The sequence below is a fragment of the Choloepus didactylus genome, chromosome 9 (assembly GCF_015220235.1).
Source record: "Choloepus didactylus isolate mChoDid1 chromosome 9, mChoDid1.pri, whole genome shotgun sequence".
Taxonomy (NCBI): Eukaryota; Metazoa; Chordata; class Mammalia; order Pilosa; family Megalonychidae; genus Choloepus; species Choloepus didactylus.
Window position 1 is genome coordinate 116,699,938 of NC_051315.1, and position 24,238 is coordinate 116,724,175.

The 24,238-nt window shown below is 39.6% G+C and overlaps 1 protein-coding gene across 2 annotated transcripts in view; it reads right to left on the reverse strand.

Annotated features, from left to right (window-relative positions):
• Window positions 1-24,238, reverse strand: part of AP1S3 (adaptor related protein complex 1 subunit sigma 3) — a 66,524-nt gene that overhangs the window by 9,065 nt on the left and 33,221 nt on the right. For both annotated transcript variants that reach the window (XR_005218815.1, XM_037849705.1), the window contains exons 2-3: window positions 8,587-8,765; window positions 6,717-6,825 (exon numbers count right to left, since the gene is read on the reverse strand). Coding sequence is in view for 1 of the 2 variants with exons in the window: in XM_037849705.1 (XP_037705633.1) it covers window positions 6,717-6,825; window positions 8,587-8,765 (288 nt within the window). In the remaining variant the exon portion in view is untranslated. The remainder of the gene's footprint in view (window positions 1-6,716; window positions 6,826-8,586; window positions 8,766-24,238) is intronic.

Consider the following 24,238-nt stretch of genomic DNA (forward strand, 5'->3'; position numbering starts at 1 on the left):
CCTTTAAGAGGTACCAATGGAATGCTGGGGACACATCAATCAACAGAACGGACAAACATCTCTGCAGCATGTTGCTTACTCGTGATCCATCCTCTCCTTAAATACTGGTATTCCTCAAGAAAGCCTCTTCTCTTTGCAATGCACATATTTTCCTAAACAGTCTCATTTACTCCCCACAGCAGCAGTGTCTAGCATGCAATTGGCTTAGCAAATCTAGATGTCTAGCCCTGATCTCTTTCTAGAGCTCCAGTCTGATATTTTTACCTTACTGGATATTCCTCAATCCAAGTCAACATGTCCAAACTACAGTCTTAATCCTCTTAGCTTCTTCCTTTATTGCCTATCTTGGCTGATAGCCTTAACCTCTGACTAGTTGCTCAATCTAATTCATTCTAGAGTTCTGCTTATTCTTCCTTTTCCTTCCCCCTCATTCCTCTCTCTACCTTGTTCTCATTGTTTTTGATTTGATCATCAATTCCCACTGATACTATCTTCTAAATAAATCCCTAACCCTTCACCTCTTCTCCATTTTCACTCCCACTGCCCAGGCCTGTAGCACCACCTATGCAGGCCATCGCATTTGTCTTAAGGTGGTGTCTGTGGCTGCTCAAGGCCACCAATGACTAACAATACTTTGCTGAATTGTTGATCTTGTCCCTCTCCCCACAAAACACTCCTAAGGTCTTGTGTCCAAGATAAAGTTTTGATTCTGCAGCATGGATTACAGGCATCTTTACAACCCAGTCCTGGCCCTGCCTCTCTGATTTCCTGTCCCAGCATTCACCCTATACTATTGCCACACATTCACAAACTCACCATATTCTTTCATGCCTTGGCCCACTGCACATTTCAGCAATCCCTGGAATGTTCCCCCAAATGTCCTTTCCTTTATTCTCCTGCTGGCAAAATCCAGCTCATTTTTCAAGGCCTAATTCAAAAGTTACTTGCACTGTGACTCTCCAAATCTTCTTTTCCTCCATTCAGATTGAGCATCACTTCCTCTGTATTCTTATTTACATCATATGAGCACTCTGGTATATATTTACTTATCCATCATCCCCCCTCTTCTGTCCACTCACTACTGAGTCCTGATCCTAGTCATCTTTATGATATCACTGGTGTCTGGTACATAGTAGGATGTAATCAATGTTTGTAGGATAAATGAATGAGTCAGTTACCCTGTCAGCCTTGTTTCTATTATGCTGGGGATTAATGGATTTCTAGATAAACAATTTTCTGATTCTATTAAATGCTATGACTCTACATAGGATAGAAAGCAATATTTTAGCAAATCCATATATTTAGGATTTAGGGCAATACACTTGCAGACTGCAAAAGGAAAATGGTTTATGTTGACAGATCCAATTGAATCTACTATAATGAATGGACAGCTCAGAAAAAACTCATCTGACTCATCTGCAAAGGTTATGGTTTCTTCATTCAGCAGAAAACAGCATCAAATCAACCTCAGGTATGTCTATATAGCTGTAGCTCTCTCTCTCCTCCCCCTCATTTGCTTTCTCTCTTTCTCATTATATCTATCTATATATCTAAATCTATATGCACACACATATACACACTCACAGATGTATGTATACCTACATATACATACCTACATATATGACAAATTTTAAAATTTCTTTAAATTAAAACTTTAAAATTTTTAAAGTGTTTATATGTTAGAACACAATACTATAACACAGAGTCCCCAGAGTCTTAGGGTTCCACTTGAGAACAACACCAGGGAGAGAATGTGATCATAAAGGACATGTTCTCAGCGTATGCACCCTTCCTTTAACTTCTAGACTACTCTCATTCCAGGAATTTGAGGGACAGTGGAACCGAGGACCCCAGGCAAAATTTGGAGAGATCAGAGTAGAATGTGGGCCAGGCAACATAAAGAAGGTTAAAATTACAGCAGCAGGCTGGGGAAAGTATTTGCTATATATATATAACAGGGAGGCAGGGAGATAGGATTCATGATGGAGAAAGAATTCTTGCAAATCCCTAAAAGAAACATCATGATTTAAAAAAATGAATAAAGACTGTAAAGAAGCAGTTTATTTACAAAGCAAGAAATGATGTGCAGGCTCATTAGTAATTAGGGATATACAAATTAAATCAATGTTTATTTGAAAATTAAGAAGAGAGACTATTGATTGCCGGTAATGGTATAGATAAACACACTCACTCTTGGTTGCATCGTAAATTTTTATAGACTATTTCAGAGGGTCAGATTATAGTATCTATCAATTTTAAATGTACAAAGGCTTTGACCCAACACTTCTTTGAGAAATTTATTACCATGCTATACTATATTCAGACCGGTGCAAAAAGATATATATGAGCAATGAAGATTATTGCAACATCATTTTTAATAACAAAAAAAATGGAAACAACCAGTCAATCAGTAAGAGAACTGGTTAAATAAAGTACAGTACATTGCACTATGGTATGGAATACTGTGCTGAAGCTGGAAGGAAAAAAGGTAAATGGACATGGACAGACATGGGAAAGCTCCAAGGTAGGCTGGTAAGGGGAGAAAGAAAGTTGCAGCATAAAATACATAATGGAATCTCATTTTAAAAAACAGCTGTATATGTCTAAAAGGATATGTAAAAATATGCCTTATTTTGTGATTTTAAACAATAAAAATAAACACAAAGAATGCACAGGACATCAGACATCCATGAACACGAGAGGAGGACGAAAAGTAAGCAGTTACCAGAAATCAGAAGAGGCAGAAAGTCAGGAGTAACAGCGGCAAGATGAGAGCTGAGGAACCCCAGGGTTCAAGGCAGGCAGAGACCAGGAATCCAGGGCAGACGGGAGCCTCCTTAGGAGAAAGCAGCAATCAGAGGCCTGCAAAGTGAACCCGATGGATACCAATGCACGTTCTCTAGAAGCTTCTTGCATCCCACTCTCAAAGCAGTGACCCATCCCCAGGTCCATAGGGCGTTCCAGCAAGGGCAGAATTAATTCACTGCACCTGGTTGCAAGGGCCGCGGCTAGGGTAAGGAGGGATCCAAAGGCAGGTACACACGAAACATCACACACACACACACACACACACACACACACACACGCACACACACAGGTGCGACTTGGATAGACAACTAATATCTCTAGATCATAAGGAATATGCAGAAACCAGTTCCATTGGCATTGGCACTACAGAAAATGATGCAAATGCTGCCCTGTGGTCATTCTCTGGGTCTAATGCCCAGTGAGTATTGTATCAGAGAGTAAGAAGGCAAAACACCTCAGGAGAACCTTAGGCCAAGTTTGGGTTTCCTCAGCTACTGCTTAATTACTCAAATACTTCAAAATTCTTCCTTAAGGGAACTGCCCCATTAGCCAGAAATGTGCCCCAATGTTTCCCGACTCCACCCATCTAATTATGCAAATAACATAGCTTTCTCTTTCCTCACTCTGTTAATAAACACTTGAGCCTCTTTTCTTTTTTTTTTTTTTTTTCTCATTTTTGCATGTATCTATATTCTGGAATAAAGCTTACAAAAAATAGAAATGGCATTAATTTAACATGATCTTTGATTTCCTAGTCTTGCACTTTACTATAATCTGGCATGAGAGCCTTCTCTTTTGGCAGAATCCCTGGTGCAGTGAGATTATTTCTGGCATTTCAATATCTAAATATTTTTGAATAGTCTAAGTACTATTAGTAACTGCCCTTGCTGAATTGTGTTCTAAGGTAAATACAAAAAAGTTACAAGATAAACCCAGAAGTGCTTCAGAACATAAGAAATTATATTAATACAATAAAAATAGAGAAAAAATAAAAATCACTATAAAGCAATGTGTACAACTATATAGCAATGGACGGTTTATAAAGCATTGTTGTTTACACTGTATCTCTTTGATCTTCGAAGAAGCCTCATGAGCTTAGCAAAGTAAATATTTCTATTAACCTTTTTGAGTGCTATTTTTCTAATCTGCAAAAGGGAGATATATATATATCAGACCCCAAATCATAGCTGTGGTTAGTGAGTGTGCTGAAATGAGGCTCTGAGACACCTGGTCCTCCCCTATCACTTACTACAAGAGAACTCTCTAAGTCAAGTCCAAATCCTCTGTGGGACAGCAACATCCACACATGCCAAGTTCATCAGTCAAAACTCATGCTCGAGTCTGTCCTGGGGAAATATGTCAGGTGTCTAAATCCTCAAAGGGACCCTTATCTACTGAGATATTTTGAGGCATTTCCTCTTAACCTTTATAAATTGGGGTTAATGCTACTTACTGAAGATCGAAAGATTAACTAGTTAATCCTTGTAAATCTCCTTGGAATTGAAAAGTGCTAAAAAAAAAAAAAAAAAAAAAAAATAGGGGGGAAGGGGCATAACACAAATTAGTAGCCAGAGATTTTGGTTTATCCATCATAGGAAGTTAATATTTTCCAGTGTTATAAGAGAAGTTAAGTACAAAGTTTTTCCTTGGATAATACCAGGGTAGAATTCAAGGAAACCTTCAGTGTTAACACAAGAGGAAAGGAGAACCAGAAAAATATATTATTCCTGAGAGGATGTCAATGAGAAACGGTACTGGAAGGCTTTGTTCATCACTGTTAATTAACAAGAATTGAATATCTGCTGGGCATATAGCCTTGAATTGCTCTTAGCTGCTCTTAGCTTAATGAAAGATGCACTGAATTTTTTAGTGAATTAAATTTTGGTTCATGACAAAGACAGAGCTTGTAAAGGTATGCCAAAATAGGATGGAAATTTAATGTTAGAGAAACAGGAATTCATTCTGATTCTCCTCATACTTCTACTGGGCTTGGCATTGATGTTCTGAATCAATACGTTCTGAAATTTCTGGTTGAAATTTAATCAGAGAGCTCAAGATCAAAACTCAGCCCCAATTCACATTATCACAGTTGGTTTAAGCTAGGAAAAACCAACAGGTGAAAGCAGAGTGCAACAATGACTGGGAGAAGATGGGTTATGGCTAAACCTTCAGGCCTTTGCAAAAGGCCAAATCAGTAGACTAGTTCAAAAGAAAGTGCCAAAATGTTACCATTTATTAGAATAATAGGAAGCATAAAATTAAATCATCTCCAACTTGAAAGCATGCTATCATGTATTTGCAAATCTCTCAAATAAATGAAAATAAACTTAGTGAACCAGGAAAAGGAGAAAGAAAAGATGAACCAGCTGTCCTACTACTTCTTTATATGGGCCAGCAATCTGAAATCCTTGAAGCAACATTTAAGGACATCTAAGGTCTCATAACTTCATTTCCAAAAAAATAAGTAAATAAACTGAGTAAAGGAGAATAAAAAAAAGGAAGAGAAGGAAAGGGGGAGGGAGAATGAAAGAAGAGGGAAGGAAGGAAAATTCTTCCAGAAACTTTTCAAGTGCTCATCCTATGAAAAGAGAAGTTGCAGCAAATCTGACAAAACACCAACCAAAACTGCAAACACTGTTCATTCCATTAAACAGAATACAGAAAATTCTTCTGGAAGCAAAACTCTCCCAACAGTATTAAAGAAAACTTAATCTTTAGTAAGCAAGGGAATAGGGAAGAGAGTATTACTGAGGAGAAAACATTTTCCAAATCCAGTGATTTCTTTCTTGAGGCTGTGAACTAGATTAAATGTTTCTGGGACATTTTCTACAATCTGGCTACAGTGGTAAAATAATAATAATAATAATAATAATAATAATAATAATAATAATAATAATAATAATAATAATAAAGTAAGACCAGTCGTGGTCTCAAGGAACCTGCAATTTGGTGGTCAAGCAAATCTTGTACAAGTTAAGGATACTACAAGGCTGTTCCATGTTGCTGGGGCACTGGACATGTCAGGGTTAAAAAGAAAGAAAAGCTAGAAAGGAGTGGGTCTGGGACCAATGTTTTGAAGGCTTAAAAGCCAAGCTCTGAAATTTGAATTTTATTCAAAGGAATACCAGGCCTAATCCGTGCATTGCAAGGAAGATTGATGCTAACAGGCTGAGAGAGGAGGGGAGAAGAGCCCAGAGGCAGAAAGGGCCAGATAAAGAAAAGCCAAACTGAAATTACAAGCAAGCCTATACCTGTAAAGCAGAAAGAAGGAGATGAATTTCAGTCCTGTTTGAATAGTAGAAGTTATCTGTGGTAAAGGGTGGAGACGATGGAAGAAACACTGCCCTTTTGCGCTGAAGGAATCTGGAGCATAAATGAATTCAATTAAAAGACAGAACAGGTTTTCAGAAGATGACAAGTTTGGCTCTGGTCATGTGAAGACTGTGCTGACTGAATCCCAGCAAAAACCATCGTCAACAAAGTGAAGCCGAGTCACCTGATAAGGCAGGACTGGATATCTAGGGGAGAAAGTCAGTAGACACAGGAGAATAGGAAGAGGAGGAGGACACTTAGAAGGCAAGAGGAGAAAGGGAGCTCAGTGGAAGAAACTAGTTGCCTGAAAGAAGCAGTGAATTTATAAGGTCTCCAATGTATTCATGGTCTGCCGAGGGAGACCCCATCAGTCTCTTGAAAGCTTTGGATCTTCCATTTACTAAACAGTGCTCTCAAGAATTACAGGAAGGTGGAGAAGCCACGCGTTCTGATCCGAGGTGGTCTAGTAGATCTTTGGTACAAACACAATTCATATTTTAGACTTGAGAGAGAGCAAGGATCCGATGAAGGGCAGAACTGAAGTAAGAATTGAGATGGAGACTGTGACTAATTCTAACAGACTGGAAAGCACTTACATTTCCAAAGTATTTGTCCAGTAACTCCACATAACGATGCACAATCTCTAGTGTCAAGAGCTCATTGTCCTGATTTTCTACCGCACAGCAAAAATATAAACTAGCATACCTTGAAAAGAAAAAAAAAAAAAGATAAGTAAAAGACAATGACACATAAAACAACCTGAAGACAGCCTTTTCCCAATGAGGATGCAATTACCTCCTCCTCCCCATTATCATTAGTCACATCTAATACCCTTCCAAAATGTAAAAATAGAATATGGAAAATCATTGTGGGGGTTGGATTCTTTCTGTTAAATCCGTGAGAGGCTCTCAACAAAACTTTATTTACTTTGACGAGATATGATCAGCGGGACAGAGCCCTTTGGCCAATGGTCATTGGGGATCTATCTGTTCACGCCCCTTGTGAAGTATTTTTCTAAAGTCCAGACCCCTGATCAAGGCTATGGGGCCCCTGCACTCCCTCCACATCCTACAGAATTCTGAAGTCATTCTGTTCTAGTCGCCATCCTCAGCTTATCAATTCCCCCCTTTTTCTGAGCTGTTGGTCATGTGTTTCTTCTGCCTTCATCACCCTCCTTCATCGCCCTTCATCTGCCTAACTTCTCCTTCTCCTTAGGTCTTAGCATGGATGCCATCTCCCCCAGGAGATCGCTAGCCTCCCTGAGTGGATGGATGCCCCAGCTATGCATTCCTGGACCCCACCCCCTCCACCCCCACTGGAGAATCTAGGGTTCTTCACTGCCCGTCTCCTGGCCTGTCTCCCCTACTAGATGAGTGGCTTCATGAAGGCAGGGACCACCTGTCTTGTTCACCATTGTACACCCAGTGGCTGTAAATATCTGTTGAGAGAACCCTGGAAGCCTATGTTTTATATGATTGTTTAAATTATAAAAGAACTCAGTTTTAGGAAACTGTCAGACAAAGAGATGAGATAAGTTTCCTGTTGGCAAACACTTCCTGGGACTTTGTTTTGCCATCCCCGGGGGGCTTACACAAACGACCTTTGCAGGCATCTTATAAGACGTCAGTGTTGAACACTTGGACCTCGGACCCAGCAGAAGGAGCTTTGCCCAGGTACTTCCTGGTAATTTACTCCATTAAATATAAGTCTGCGGAGGTTACCAGTCAGTCACATTCTGGTCTTGGCTTAGGCATCAATTATCTGGGTTTTCATGGGCTCAGGGACTCAGTTTCCTCAGCTTTAAGTTCCTTTCTAAGATGAGGTTCCTTTCTAGTATGGTCTTGCCATGGCAAGGAGGGGCAGTAAGAAGAGAATGCATAGGGTTTGAAGCTGGAAAGGTCTGGGTTTGAACCCTGGCTCTGCCAACTACCACTCATTTACTGTGACTGGAACTAATTACTTAAACCCTCAGCAGCCTCAGTTTACTCATAACAAATACGAATGATAACTATAGTAAGAGCTGCCTAATCAGATACAGCCCCCATCTCTCTATCCCATTTTTTCCACAGTGTTTATTACCAACTAAAAATACTTTATGTATTATCTTTCTCTTCCCTGTCTGTCTGTAAACTCCATAGATCGAGAATGTTACATATGTCTCGTTCACTGCTGTATCCCCCACATTAGAACAGTACCAGGAATATAATAGGTGCTCACTAAATATTTGCTGCATGAATGTGTACATTACCCGTGTGTGGCTTTAGTACCTAGACTCCATCCTGGCACACGAAAGGCCTTTCAATAAATGAAAGTTATTTTCTAGTTAGTCGACTGGTACAAATATTTGGGCCCAAGGCTTCAAAAAATTCAGCAAATGATGGAATTGGTGTTACTATCTGAAATATTCAGGATTAGAACAAACCAAGGTAATAATTGGAAATTCAGTTCTCATAAAGTTACTCACACCTTTTATAAACAAGTTTTAGCTCCTTCCAGTCAACAAAACTGCTTGTCCTCTGACCACGAGAGAGAATGATCTGAACGATTTCCCGGGTGACCTTTTTCCTCTCTTTGTCAGGGAGGGTGGTGTACCACTTCTGCAGCCGTAACTTCCCCTGGCGACTGAAGAGCAAGATGAAATGTATCTAGAGCAAATAAAGCACGGGCAAAACCAGAACCTCGTTAACCAAATCATTCCTTGCAGCGAAACTCAGTGGCATGGTTCACAACGGATATAATCCTGAACAGATTAAAAATATCTACTCACATGAAAATTAACTCATCTGACACATTACATTTAGCCATTCATAGAAAAAAGAAAAGTGAACATCACAAACACAGTTTGCTTATATTACAGGGTGAAGATAAGTTGTGTGTTTATGTGTTTTTTTTTAATTGCTTTTAAGAGTCAAAAACCCATTAGAAGGGGAAAAAAAATACGGCAAAGAAGTATATAACTTTTTTTAGAAAATGTAAAATTCTTCCTTCACCAGCCAAGAAGAAAAAAGTTAAAAAGAATGTAAAAGTTTACTTAAATAAAAATTATATACCAGTACCATATCACAACCACAGAACTATAAAGATAACTCAGAAATAAAGGAGAGAAGTAAAGAAGGGAAATGAGGATGAAGCAAGGGGAAAGAGAGAAAACAAGAAGGGAGCCCCATAAGTCATGTAAGCTCTTTCAACTCGTGGGGAACTTGATTGAGAGTTTTAGAATTAATCATTTCAAGTTACAATTGTCTTTGTCATCACAATAGATTTTTAACAAGTTTCGATAGCATGTTAGCTACGCTAGGAAGTGACCTGATTTTATATCTAAACAAGTTTTGAAATGAGTATCTGAAATAAAAGTTCACATTTTGATGAAATTCTAAAAGCTTTAAATGAGTGGAAGACATTGTAATGTTTAGAAATTTACTTTGGTACTTCGGCGGTATGGTGAATTTGATTTTCAGAAATTGTCAGATGGCCTGGTCTTTGTTTTATGAGAAATTAAGTTTTCTCACTCCATGATATTAGAAGATCAGGTTTACAATCACTATTATGATGATTGGTTTTTGTTACTTTGTTTTACAAATAAAATCCATTGTTTTGGTTAACTGTATCATGAAGGTTATAATATATAATGGGAACCAAAAATAATTCATTAAAAAAAACTTTTTACAAAATATTCAACTCTTCTGATTGAAAACAAGACGGAAGGAGATGGATGGCCATGCGACAGCAGCAGACTTGAGTTCTGAATTGCTGGTAAGTGACCACCAGAACGCCACAGACTTCAGAGATAACATGATCCTGCTGACACCCAGGTTTTGGACTTCAAGCATCCCAAATTGTGAGCCAATAAGTTCCTGCAGTTTAAACCAACCAGTCTGTGGTATTTGTCACAGGAGACCTGGTAAACTACCTTTAGCCTTTTCCTCAGAAGAAACACCCGGGTCTTAGCCTCTCGGTCCTGGTTCTATTTTTAGACCTCATAATCATCACTGTTGAGAGTCCTCTGGGATTTCTCCATAGGCTAATGTTACTTTTATTTGGGGCACCCAGATCAATACTCAAAGCTGCAGTGAGAGGCTGGAACTCTTGGGGGGGTTTAATGGCAGATTATTTTTTACAGAACAGCTCTGTTGCAACCTTATCTCAGGATCAGGTGCTTGCCTTCTTAGCATGGATCAGCAATGGAGAACAACAAACAAAGGACAATTTTTCATCCTAACAATGAATTCAAAGAGAAAGGACGATCAGGAACATAATACACAAATCCGTATAAAATATGAAAGTGCATTCCCAAATCAAATCTGGAGTAACAAACAGATTCAAGATGATCCAGTAATTGCACTGCATAAGACAGTGTTGAAAGATTCAGTTCTCTCAAGTTCTGGGGCCTGCTCTGAGAGAGAACTGTAGCTTTTGTTTTGTGGTATCTGTTACCTCTCTGGATTTAATGGTTAGCTTGAGAGAAGAGGTAGAATGAATTGTAGTAATTCAAAAGAGTTCATCACCTCCAGCAATTAATTTTATCCAATTTATCAATTCCATTATTCAAGACATATTTGAATAATATATTTCAAGATGTTAATCAAATACCGTTTTCTATTAGCATTAGCCTGAGAGTAGAAAAAAGGGCAATGGGAAGTTTTTTCAATATTTACAAAGAGCCACCCAAAATTCAAGTTGATCCATAAATAAACCTCACCTGATTTCAGAAAATAACATCTGGACTTTCCCTTTCAATAACATTGCCAGGAAGAAAGGGGCAATGGAGAGACCAGTAACTCTCATCAACTCAAGCAGTAAGCATAAAATTCAATGAAGTGTGTTGAGCCAATACTTGGACTTCAGGTGGACACCTGGCTCCACAAGACACCCTCACCCCCAGCCCCATCCCAGAAGGAACAACTTCTGTCAGTGGCCAACTGGTAGGTCTAGCTCTATCCCAGATGATTCCTCAAAACCAAACATGTCAAGGTCCAAGCATTACTTGGCCATAGTGCATCCACTAGAGCAATCCCTCACAAAACTGGGCCCAGACTAAAACTCTCACTTTGACCCAGAACATAAACCACATGGGGTGTTTCCTTAACCATATATCTGAAGCATGACCCTGGAGGCTACTCTAAGTACCACCAGGTCTTGGAGGGAAACTGCAAAGCAGACTAGTGCCAATCTATTTAGTCTGCAGCGCTGACCCAGGGCTAACATCGTCCTTCTGCTTGAAGAGGAACAGGAAAGGCTTCCAATGGCACATTTGGCTCTAATGTTTGCAAATCTCCCTGTTCCTGACCATGAAAAGGATCCACAACCAGCTTCCAGGAAGAGAGGTACCCAGGAACATTTTCCTACTTCCAGCACCATCACACCATGAACACCACCTTTTCAGAACTACCTTGTATTTAAGATCCGGGCCATGAATATAAACACACAGAAATGTTCCTTTCCTCCAGTCCCAGCAACCTGTCAGGCCCTTCCCCTGGCAGACCAAAGTACAAGATACACCACTTACACACTTACGATCCCAAACCCCTTAAACCCTTTTCCATCCTCTGTGCCACTCTGCAAATTCCCAGCCAGGATCAGTTCAGCCACTCCCATCTTTGCTTCTTTACTGAGGCATCAGGCACTGTGGAGAAAAATCACTGAAGTCCTCACAGATAAGTACAGCTATAACTATAGGAGGGACAAACTCAGCTGACTTGCCAGTGTTCTTGGAAACGCTTTCCATGTCCCTCTTCATGTGGAGAGTTTCTGAGCAGCCCCCCTTCTGTTCCCCACACGGGTTATCCAAAGTCTTCATTATGCCTCTCATACTCCCTATCTCTGTCCTCACTCCCTGACTGTGAGCAGAGGATGAAACCTTTCCTGAGATTTCCTTGGCCCCTGCTACACCTGCACGTCTATGGACACACACCCCAACTTAGCTTCTTCAGGGAACACAACATCTTTTTGTGTTCTGGCTTCCAACCCTCACCTACCCCTTCAGGAGTATGGCTTCATCATTACTACACTCAATTGCTGCCCCTCTCTTCTGGGGCTCCTTATGTGGAAATGCTGGTTAATCACAAGTCTCTCTCACCTTTAACAAAACAATACCAACCTTCCCGAAAAGTGACTCAGGTCAGGGCCCAGGGTCCTAAAGTCCCCACGTCCTCAGACCCACTAAGTTTACTTTTAATATATATCTTAAGGCTGTGCCTCAGAATGCAAATAAATATTTATGCATTATATGTTTACTGCAGTTCTTTATAGTAACACAGAAAAAATAAATAAATCTGTAAACTATTTAAATATCCAGTAATAGGGAAATTTTTAAATAATATTTGTTAAATGATTTCAGTGGAGTGAGAATGCCTGTGTCATAATGTTAAGTTAAAAAAACATATAAAATTGCTATATGTTATAGCAACAATGTAAAGTATACACACATATAAATTATACAAATATGTTATATTTTATAGTGTAAGGATATACATTAATTGTTAATAGTAGTTATCTTGGAATAGTGGAATTATGTTATTTTCTTCTTTGTACTTTCTTGGATTTTCCAAGATTCTTATGCATGATTTTATAATTTAAAAATGCTTCATAAAAAGAATATTAAACGAATATTAGTGGACCCTGTTCCAGTTTGCTAATGCTGCCATTATGCAAAATACCAGAAATGGATTGGCTTTTATAAAGGGGGTTTATTTGGTTACAGAGTTACAGTCTGAAGGCCATAAAGTGCCCAAGGTAAGGCATTAACAACAGGGCACCGTCACTGAAGGATGGCCATTGGTGTCCAGAAAACCTCTGTTAGCTCAGAAGGCACATGGCTGGTGTCCGCTTGCTCCCAGATGGTATTTCAAAATGGTGTTCTCCAAAATGTTGCTCTTGGGGCATTTTGTCCTCTCTTAGCTGCAGCTTCTCTTCAAAATGTCACTCTCAGTTGCTCTGAGCTCCTTCTGTCTATGAACTCTTTTTATAGGACTCCAGTGATTCAATTAAGACCACCCCAAATGGTGAGTAACACCTCCATGGAAATTATCCAACCAAAGGTCTTGCCCACAGTTGACTGAGTCACATCTCCATGGAAACAATCAATAGGTTTCCAACCTAATCAACACTAATATATCTGTCTCTGTAAGACTGCATCAAAGAACACGGCACTTTGGGGAACAAAATACATCCAAACCGGCACAGACCCAATCTGATCAAGGTGGCAGAGTGAGAAGCTTCAGGGCTGTGTCCCCCACAGAAGCTTTGAACAATCAAAGAGAAATGGCAGAAACATCTTTCTCAAAGCTCAAAAAAAAAAAAAAAAAAAAAAAAAATTAAAGAACTATGTGAACAGGACAAACTGCAAATTAAGAAAAGGCTACTTAAAAGTGGCAAGATCCCCTGGCCCCCTGGCTGGTCCCTCTTCCACCATTCACCAGCTTTGTGCAGAGCCTGTCCATGCTCTCAGAGTGGATCCCTGGTCCCAGTTCCAGAGCAAGCAGAGTAACCCTCATACACATGGTGTAAGCATGTATGCCTGGCCTAATCTGTCTGGTGGTGGCCTAAGGGACTTGCTGTCCCAGAACTTGCCCTGTGTATAGAAGGCAGCTCACTGACAGAACACCGTGGGACAGCAGTCAAGTGGATACCTGGGGCAAGGGATTGCTGGCTGTACGGCAGTGCCCAAGACCACGAGGAAACTGGTTCTAGGGAAGAGGAGGCATTCAGAACCATGTAAATAGGGAAATTCTCAGAGCCAAACATGCATGCCCAAGACAAGACCCATGTGCAGAAAGGACCAGAGAAGACCCTACATTTTGGTCTAGAGCCATTCCCTAAACTCCTTATATGGTTAAGTGCTGAAGGAGAGCACTCGCACGGTTTGGTCTGCAAAACATGGGAAAGGTGTTTTCTTATTTTTCCTTCTGTTATTTATTTATTGCTTTATCTGTTAGCTGCTAGCATTCAAGGAAAGCTCTACCATAACACTAGCTGGTACAAGCTTAGGGAACAGATGCCTCAGAGTCTAAATTCTAACAATAACACACCAAAATATCAAAATGTCCAGGGTTCAGTGAAAGATTACAAAACATACAAAGAAACTGGAAGCAAAAGACCCAGGGAAAGGAGAAGATGAAATCATTAGAAACCATCAGTGAGGAGGATCGGTCTTGGGACACCCCAGACAAAGACTTGTCAAAAACGGTCCTAAATAGCTCAAAGAGCAGAAGGAAAATATGGACAAAGAGTTAAAGGAAATCAGGAAAATAAATGAACACAAAGAGAATATCAATAGCAAGATGGGAACTATGAAAAGGAAACAAATAGAGCTGAAAACCACAGTAACAAAAATTTTAAATTCCCTAGAATGGCTCAGCAGCAGATTGGAGCTGGCAGAAGAAAGTACCACTGAACTTGAGGAAAAGATGATTGAAATCAGCCACTCTGAGGAACAGAAAGAAGGAAGCATGAAGAAACGTGAACAGAGCCTGAGGAACCTGTGGGACACAATCAAGTACCAATAAAAGCACTGTGGGAGTCCCAGAAGAAGAAGAATAGAAAGGGATAGAAAGAATATTCAAAGAAATAATGGCTGAAAATGTCCCTAATTTAACAAAAGGCATGAATATATACATCCAAGGTGCTCAATGAACTCCAAACAAGATAAACCCAAATAAATCCACACCTTATCATGTTATAATCAAACTGTCAAATGCCAAGCATAGAGAATTCTGAAAGCCCTGAGAGAGAAGTGTGTGTCACATACAAGGGAGTCTTAATAAATTAAGTACCCGTTTATCATCAGAAATCATGAAGGCAAGAAGGTATTGGGAAGACATATTTAAAGTGCTAAAAGCAAAAAATTGCCAGCTAATAATTCTATATCTGGCAAAACCGTCTTTCAAAAATGAGGGAGTGATTAAACAATTCCCAGATACACAAAGCTGGGGGACTTCATCACACCAATATCAGCCCTACAAAAAATGCCGAAGGACGAAAGGAAAGGACACTAGATAATTGACTGAAGCCATGGGAAAAAATAAAGATTTCTAGTAAAGATGAAGGCACTGGTAAACACAAATACCAGTACCAATGTTTTTTTAATGTATAACTCCACTTTTTACTTCCTACAGGATCTAAAAGGCAAATGTATAAAAGGTAATGATGAATCAATGGTTTTTCACTCATAATGTATAAATATGCATTTGTGACACGAACTACATAAACCTGGGGGGATGGTGGGGAATAGTGACATAATTTGTCCATGCTATTGTGGTTAAGCTGGTTTCAAAGCAACAAAATTGTTTAAATTTAGGGTTTTAAATATAAGCCCATGGTGATATACAAACTCATAGAGACAGAATGTAGAGTACAGTTTTCTAGGGGTGGGAGGGAAGAGACAATGGGGAGTTAATGAAAAGTGAGTGTAGGGTTTCTGTCTGGGGTGAAGGGAAAGTTCTAGTAATAGATGGTAAGCTAAGGAGCAATTAGGGTGAGAATATTTACGTTGTATATATGTTTCCACACTTAGAAAGAAAGAGAGAGAGAGAGAAAGAGAGAGAGAGAGAAAGGGAGGGAGGGAGGGGGAGGGAGGAAGGCAGGGGGAGAGAGACAGAGAGAGAGAAAAAAAAGAGAGAGAAAGACTGAAATGATAATGACAAATGCAAGACGATACTAAATGAGGTCTAAGAATGGAAGAGACAAGGTTCAAAAGGACATTACTGGGACATAAGAAAAAATTGGAATATAGAATGTAAGCTTTATATTCATGTTAAATTTCTTGAACTTGATAACTGCACTTAAGGTGGTTACATAATTGTATATCCTTGTTCATAGAAAATGTACATGGAAGTATTATGTGTTCAAAGATTATGTCTGTAACATGCTCTCAGATGTTCAGAAAATAGGTAGATGATAGATGATAGAAGCAAGAGAGAAAGAAAGAGAAAGAGGGAAGCAGGAAGAGAGGGAGGGAGGGAGGGAAAGAGGGAGGCAAGCAAAGGTGACAAAAGTGGAAAAATTTTTAAATTGGTGGATCTGGTATCTTGGGGAGTGGGGGTTATGTTGGAGTTCTCTGTATGGAGTTTGTATTACTTTTGTAACTGTCCTTTAAGTTTGAAATTATTTCAAAATAAAAAGTTAAAAAAAAGAAAAAAGCACGTTCAACTAAAACCAACCAGCATTCTATCTGAAGGCTAATTTAATTTAAGTATATGACAAAGTTCTTTCACCAAATAAAACCATAGCTCAAGGAGATAGCTCACTACTCAGGAGACTGTAGCATGGCAAAAGAAGTGTGGACTTTATAACCAGACAGACTGGTTCACAGCCTGTCTCCTGGCCACATGTCTGTGATGACAGCTATGTGAGCATAAGGACAGAGAAGGTAGGAAAGGACACACAAAAATGATATCGGTGCTGTGCTAAGATGGGGAAGTCCTTGTAACTTTTTGTCTCTAATTTCAAAACAATGATATTTAATTCTAGCAATGAATGAAATAAAGAGAGAGAGAGAGCAGGGAAGTGTGAAGCTATAGTACAGTATCACAGCAATTGCAGGTATTAAGGGTAAATATTTCAAGGAACTTTGGTTCCAATTGCATATATGTATAATGGGTAGCAGAGTAAAATTCATTTCTTAGACCTGCTTTTGGAAAGAGGAGGAGGGGGGAGAGGAGAAGGAAAAGGAAGAAAAAGAAGAATGAGGGGGAGTAAGAGGTGGGGAAGAAGAAGGAAGAGAAGCTAATGAAGAAACCATTCACGATGAGATGAAAAATAAAGTGGGAAAAAAAAAGTTTAAGCACAAGGCTAGTCAGTAAGGAAATGTGAACAGTGTCTCCAGGACAGAACAGCTTGGATTTAGTGCTAATAAATAATTAGGTAATGCTGGGTACCAGGAAGAATACTTGTACAGATACTTGCCAACTATGGGGAGCAACTGTTTGGAGCTGGGTGTGTCAAACCGCTGCATGTTAAATAGTCAGAAAATCGACCTTCAAGAAGGATAGCATAAGGCTGAACAGCTGAATCCGTTTATAAACAAATAGAAATATAGCTATTTGAAGCAGGAATGAACTCAAACTTATTTTTTTATATTGACAAAATAAATGAGTGATATCAACATGGCAACGTAAAACATCCCCTGACCTCCCGCCCTACCCCACCCCAGAGATTCAGCAAATAAAAGGACAAGTTCCCCGTGCTTAGAACTGTGGAGGATGGGCGAGACTAGAGAAGGAGTCCATAAATGCTGAATCAAAGAAAAAGAAAAATATCAGGTAGGAAACTTCCACCCCGGAACTGCCCGTCTGCTCCCTCTGCCTCCCCCGGTCCCACGCAGCCTTGGAGGTGCTCACAGGCGGTGGCCAAGATCCCTTCCTGCTGCCCACAGGGGAACAATCTATTAGAGCCCACAGCAGCGTGTTAGAACCCCACACACATCCAGGCGCAAGGACCCAAGTCCACAGAGCCCCAGGGTGGAACACTGGCCACTGAGGACTGCTGCATGCCAAAGGGCCCCCAGGAGGAGGGTGGGGTGGGATTATGGTAAAACTGCCCCAAAAAGTGCAGTACCCACTGAATCCAGTTTCTGTTGACTGGACCACCTAAAACAAAACAGACTTTTCTGGAGTGACCCACCTTTCTGGATTGACCCCATCTGTCTCTCCAGGGCAGGATACCCTAAAACTGAAGAAGCAGGGGGAAAAAAAATTAAGGCGTGGGGCAGTTAAACCAAACTGCTGCAGGACAGGAGGGTCCCAGAACTGAAAAGAGTAAGAAAAACAGGGTACTAACTGGGGGAGAGAATTTAAACAAACCATAGGAGCTGAGGAGAAAATTTGGCACAACACAAACAGAACAGATCAAGATCCCTGGAGAAGGAACACAGGAAAGAAGGTTTTCTCCTGCAGGTGAAACAATTACACAAAAAGTGCAATCTTAAAAATAGTACCACATATCCAGGGCAAGAATCAGATGAAGAAGAGCTGAGAAAATCTGATCAGTTAAACATGGGCTTTTATATATGTCTAGAATATCCATATACAAAGAAGTAAAAGAGGTCCCTATCTCACACCATATACAAAACTTAACTCAAAATGGATCAAAGACCTAAATATAAGAATCAGAAGCATAAAACTCCTAAAAGAAAATGTAGCAAAGCGTCTTCAAGATCCTGTGGTAGGTAATGGTTTCTTGAACTTTACACCCAGAGCACAAGCAGCAAAAGAAATATAGATAAATGGCACCTCCTCAAAATTAAAAACTTTGTTCATCAAAAGATTTTGTCACAAAAGTGACAAAATTGGAAAACTATTTGGAAACTTACATATCCAATAAGGATTTACTATCCAGAATATATAAAGGAATCCTACACCTCAACAATAAAGAGATAAATAACCCAACTAAAAAGATGGGCAAAAGACTTGAACAGACATTTCTCCAAAGAGGATATACAAATGCCTAAAAAGCACATGAAAAGATGCTTGACATTACTAGCTGTTAGGGAAATGCAAACACCAGTGAGATATCATTTCACACCTCCTAGAATGGCCACTATTTAAAAAAAAAACAGAAAACTACAAGTGTTGGAGAGGATGTGGAAAAACAGGATCACTCATTCACTGCTGGTGAGAATGTAAACTGGTGCAGATGCTGTGAAAGACAGTCTGGCAGTTCCTCAGAAGCTAAGTTTAAAATTACCCTAAGACCCAGCAATCCTGCTACTACATATATGCAGAAGAACTGACAGCAGGGATTCAAACAGACATCTGCACACCGATGTTCATAACGACATTATTCACAATTGCCAAAAGATAGAAGCAACCGAAGTGTCCATCAACTGATGAATGGATAAACAAAATGTGATATATACAAACAATGGAATATTATTCAGTCACAAAAAGGAATGAAGTCCTGATACATGTGACAACATGGATGAACCGTAGGGACATTATGCTGAGTGAAATTAGCCAGGCACAAAAGGACAAATATTGTATGATCCCACTGATATGAACTAATCATAATAAGCAAACTCATAGAGTTAGAATCCAGAATATAGGTTACCAGGGGATAGACTGGGGTTAAAGAATGGGGAGTTGATGCTTAATTTGTACAGAATTTCTGTTTAGGTTGATTGTAAAGGTTGGAGACGGGTGGTGGTGGTAGTACCACATTGCTGTGAGTGTAATTAACAGCACTGAATTATATAGCTGATTGTGGTTAAAAAGGGGAAACTTTAGGTCATATATGTTATAGAATAAAAATTAAAAGACAAAACATAAGACTATATAACACATGGCCCCTTTGTAAACAATGGGCTATAGTTAATACTACAAGTGTAAGAGTGTTCTCTCATGAATTATAACAAATGTATGACACTAATACAAGGTGTTAATAATCAGGTGATTTATGGAAAAATACACCTAATGTATACTATGGACGATAGTTAATAGTAATATTTTAATAACTTTTCATCAATGTAACAAAGGTAACTGCTGTTAAAAAATTAATATAATTATAAAAAAAAGTGCTATTATCAATTGTAACAAATGTTCCATACCAATCCAAGGTGTTGGTGATGGTGTGGTATATCAGAATCCCATATTTTACACATGATTGGTCAATAAACCCACAACTTCTCTAACAAAAATTTTAAAAAAAATAAGTAATATGATGAAAAATACCTTAGTCTTAAGAGTCAATTGTTTAAAAACCCTCTACCACGCATTCAATACCCTTCCCTCATTTCAAGATTAATCCAAGATGATCCCGGGGCGGAAAACACATCAGCAGACAAAATAATTGTATTTCAAAGAGACCTGAAAACATGAATCATCTATTCATCCCACCAGTGTTTACTGAGTGCCTACTATGGCCAAGGCGTTGCACTATGCACTACAAAGCATAGAAGACTTAGTCCTTTGCCTTGAGGAGCTTATAATAGTGATTAGGAATCAAAGGAGATTTCAACTCAAGCATATTGAATTAACCAGAGGCTTTCATCAGTTTTCCCTCCCCAAACGCCATTAAAATGACAAAAGTAGAATTTGCAAAAGGTTATTAACCCACAAAGACAAAAAGAATGGGAAGACATGATAGCAGGGAAAATAGAAAGGAGACAGAAGAGTGATAAGTGACTAAGCAAAACAGAGAAAGTTGAAATTGAAGAGTTGAATTCCAAAGGGAAACCAACAAATTCTCCCCAGAGAATGCCTCAGAGCAGCACTTGGGGGTATCACATCCCTAGAACACAAGGGATAAGGCGAAGTCCTGAAAACAAGGAGACTGACTAAAAGTCTCCCTGGTGATTAGCTGGCATTTACCACCTGCAGTGTTTCCAGAGCTCATACACGTGCACACCACACACCCCACCATAAGTTCTGGATTGTTTTACCCAAGGGTGCCAAAACCTAGGGGAGGCAAGATGCCCACTTACAGCCAGCCACGTAGCCGAAGCACCTTTTGGCACCGCTTCCTTTGGGCTCCCCAGAGTCAGCACAGATAGCAAGCAGCTGCTGATGGTGCTGCCCACACAAGGCAAGGCCTCAACAATCTGAGAAGTTCATTTCTGTGCCATGCCAAAGTTCCTATGTAAAAGCCCAGAGGATATATGCAAATGATCTGTGCCCTTAAGAAGAAATAATCAGAGACACATGCCACCCTCCTGGACCTTAAACCTAATTCATATATTATCTTTATCTCAGGGAGAAAAGCATTCCTGAGCCTCTGCCTCTAGCTTTGTTGCACAAAAAGATCCATCTCTTCATACTCCCCTGATGCAGGAGACACTAAAAGTCAAAGAATAGACATGTGAAGCCTGCCAGACAATGTGACCATGCCCTCAAGCTACCTATTGACACGTCAGCACCCCACTTTCAAATATGAGCCAAGCCCAGGGATCACCAGACATTTGAGAATAGTCTCTAACATGAGAGAAAAAGAAAAAAAGAATAGAAAAACAAAAAGTAACTACTGGAAGTAGTGACAAAACAGAGCAGAACAGAATGTTACACACACACACCACAAAATATGCTCAGAGTATTAAAACACAGCAGCAGCTCCTACGTCAAAAAAACAAAACAGGGTTCTATGGGAAAGGAACAACTCTTGAAATTAAAAAGTATCATAGCCAAAATAAAGTCAAAGGAATCTCCATGTGATACTGTGATACCAAAAAAAAAAAAAAAAAAAAAAAAAAAAAGAGTTGGAAAATTGGAGGAAAAGGTAAAACTATTAGAGGATCAATCCAGAAAGATAGAACAGAGACAATGGAGAGGAAGAAAATACCAAAGAAATAATTCAAAAATTCTCCTAGAACCTAAGGAGGTGAGACTTCAGGTTAAAATGGCTTGTCACGTGTCCAGCACAATGAATTTTAAAAGTACAACAGAATAACTAGACTGTGCAAATGCACAGAAGATAGAAAGTGGATTCAAGGTTACCAGGGCCTGGGGGAGGAAGGCAGAATGGGGAGTGGGTGCTGAATGGGTGCAGAGTTTCTGTTGGGGGGCATGGAAGAGCTTTGGTGATGGTGGCACAACATTGTGAATGTAATTAATGCCACTGAATTGTATGTTTGCAAGTGGTTAAAATGGGAAATGTTATGTTTTTATGTTAGCACACGCGCGCACACACACACACACACACACACACCCCAAAATACCATCAAGAACCTCAAAGACCAGCCTGCTTGGCCTCCCCAGGCATTGAGGAGCACATTCACTGGGACCAGATCTGCCCGTATAAAAATCCCTGACTCCTCTTCTCTCTAACCGAAAACCTGCCTCCCCCACCGGCCCCCAACAGTAATCACACAAAATTGAAAAAAAACGGCTGATGGCAAAATTTATTAATACCCAAAATCATGACATTGGAATGAATAACCACCTGACTGCTTCATTGGCTCATTAATAAACCCACCATTATACATTATTAACAACAGCACAATTATTTTTAACACAACAAATAGCACTGATTAAATAAAAAAAAGTATATCAGCATGAAACTTCAGAACACCCAAGAAAGAGACAGAAGTCTAAGAGCTTTGGGGAAGTCCAAAAGGTAACATCGATGGATCAGAAATCAGAATAGTATCAGATGCCTCACCTGCAATGCTAGATGCTGAATGACTAGAAATCTACCTCCATTCAAATTATCAATCAAGTAAGAGGGAGAAAGAGACATTTTCTCACATGCAGAGACTAAAAATACAAATAAAAATTAAAAAAAATAATTCTCCTGCAGTATATGTTTCTCAGGAAGCCACTGGAAGATATGCCTCAGCAAGATGGAGTAAATGTATGATAGAATATTATCTAGGAAAGCAGGGAATCCAAAGCACAACAGTGGTGAAAGGAAAGTCCAGGACACCAAACAACAGACCAAGAAAGCAATCAGTCCAGAAGTAAGTGGTGGGGCAGGGGCTGGAGCAGGAAGGTTGCTTTGTGAGGAGGTGGGAGGAACAGAATTTATAGATTATTTATTTGTATAGTTGGAAAAATATTGATAGGCATGTGAAAGATCTGCTGGAGCATTTTTATAGAAAACTAAGCAAATGAGAAAAGTATAAACTTCAGGAAAAAAAAAGAAAGTGAAATACTGCTTTTAAATATCTGTCTCGGGAGACCGGAGACACCCCACAGCTGATACCCGGGCGACGCTGAGCGATCCTACTGGAAAAGGACGACATGAGCTATTGGGGACGACGGGGACAGGCTTCTGGCTGCGACCGCAACTACACTCCAACTGTTTACATAGATGGCAACTGCAAAAATAATGGAAGAGATGGTGCACGAGCAGGATTCAGAGTCTCCTGGGGACCTAACGATACTCTAAATGTAAGTGAGAGGGTTTCTGGACGGCAGACAAACCGGAGAGCTGAACTGCAGGCATCCCACAGAGCAACTGAACAAGCAAGGAGCCTCAACATGGATAAACTCACTATTAAAACTGCTAGCAATTTTGTCATCAGAGGCATGACAGAATGAATTGATAACTGGAAAGGAAATGGATGGAAAACAGCCTCCGGAAGGGATGTTGTCAATAGCAGATTTTGAGAGGATTGATCAAGCTTCCCAAGGAATGGATATTCAAAGTTTGTTCCTGCTCATTCTGGCATCAGAGGCAATGAAGATGCTGATAGACTGGCCACAGAAGGATCTAGAAAATAAGAACTTTCCTCATAGGAGTTACTGTCCTCTTGGAGAGCTGTGTCTGCTGACACCAATTTCCAAATCCATCCTGCCATGATCATCTCTATGTGTAGAACTTGTCTTCTCACCCTTACTTGTTTCTGCCTTTTTCTGTTGCAGATATTACCAACCTCTTTGTCAAGTACAGTATAATAAAAGCCAACTTCCTGCTCAGCAACTGGTTTCTTCATGCTCATCTAGACAGGCAGATTCTGAGGTTGTTTTGAAGCTCAGTTTGCTTCATGCTATGAATTACTACATGTTATTTTGTTGTACTGCCAAAAATATTTCCAGAAATTCAGTGTTCCAGAAATTCAATGAAGTGTTGATTCAAAAATATTTTTCAAATGCTTTGGGCTTATCTGATGAAAAGAATGAACGATAAAGTCAAGGCCACATTTAAAAAATTATTCCTGTAAAACAAGAGGGAAAGCCCCTGTTATTTTCCACATCTAGAGTCTGCTTTAGTCTGAATTTGAGTCTTATCTCTTTCACTAATAAATGAAATATTTCAGTATCTAAAAAAAATATATATATCTGTCTCGACTTTCCTTAAGGCTTATAATATCTGACTTGAATTCCAATGTTCCTAATGCAATATTTAAAAACAGAGGACTGACAGAAGTTTGTTTTTACTTTGTGTCTGTCCTTCAGGTTTTAATACGTTGCTAACCTATATCCCCCTCAGGAGTAAAGGAGTCTCACCTCTTGAGCTTCTTTTCATCCCATGAGTTTCCTAATTCCCTTATCATTTTGCATGTTTCTTCCTGCATCATGTCTAACTCTATAACGGGAGCTCAACAACCATTGGTGGCACTGCTAAGTTTTGAGAAATGGCAACTAGTCCTACATTAATATTCTGGGCAGAGAATTGACGGGTTTTCCATCATAAGGGTTAGGAACACAATGGTTTTCTTTGAAATAGTTTTTCAAAAAAAAAAAAAAAA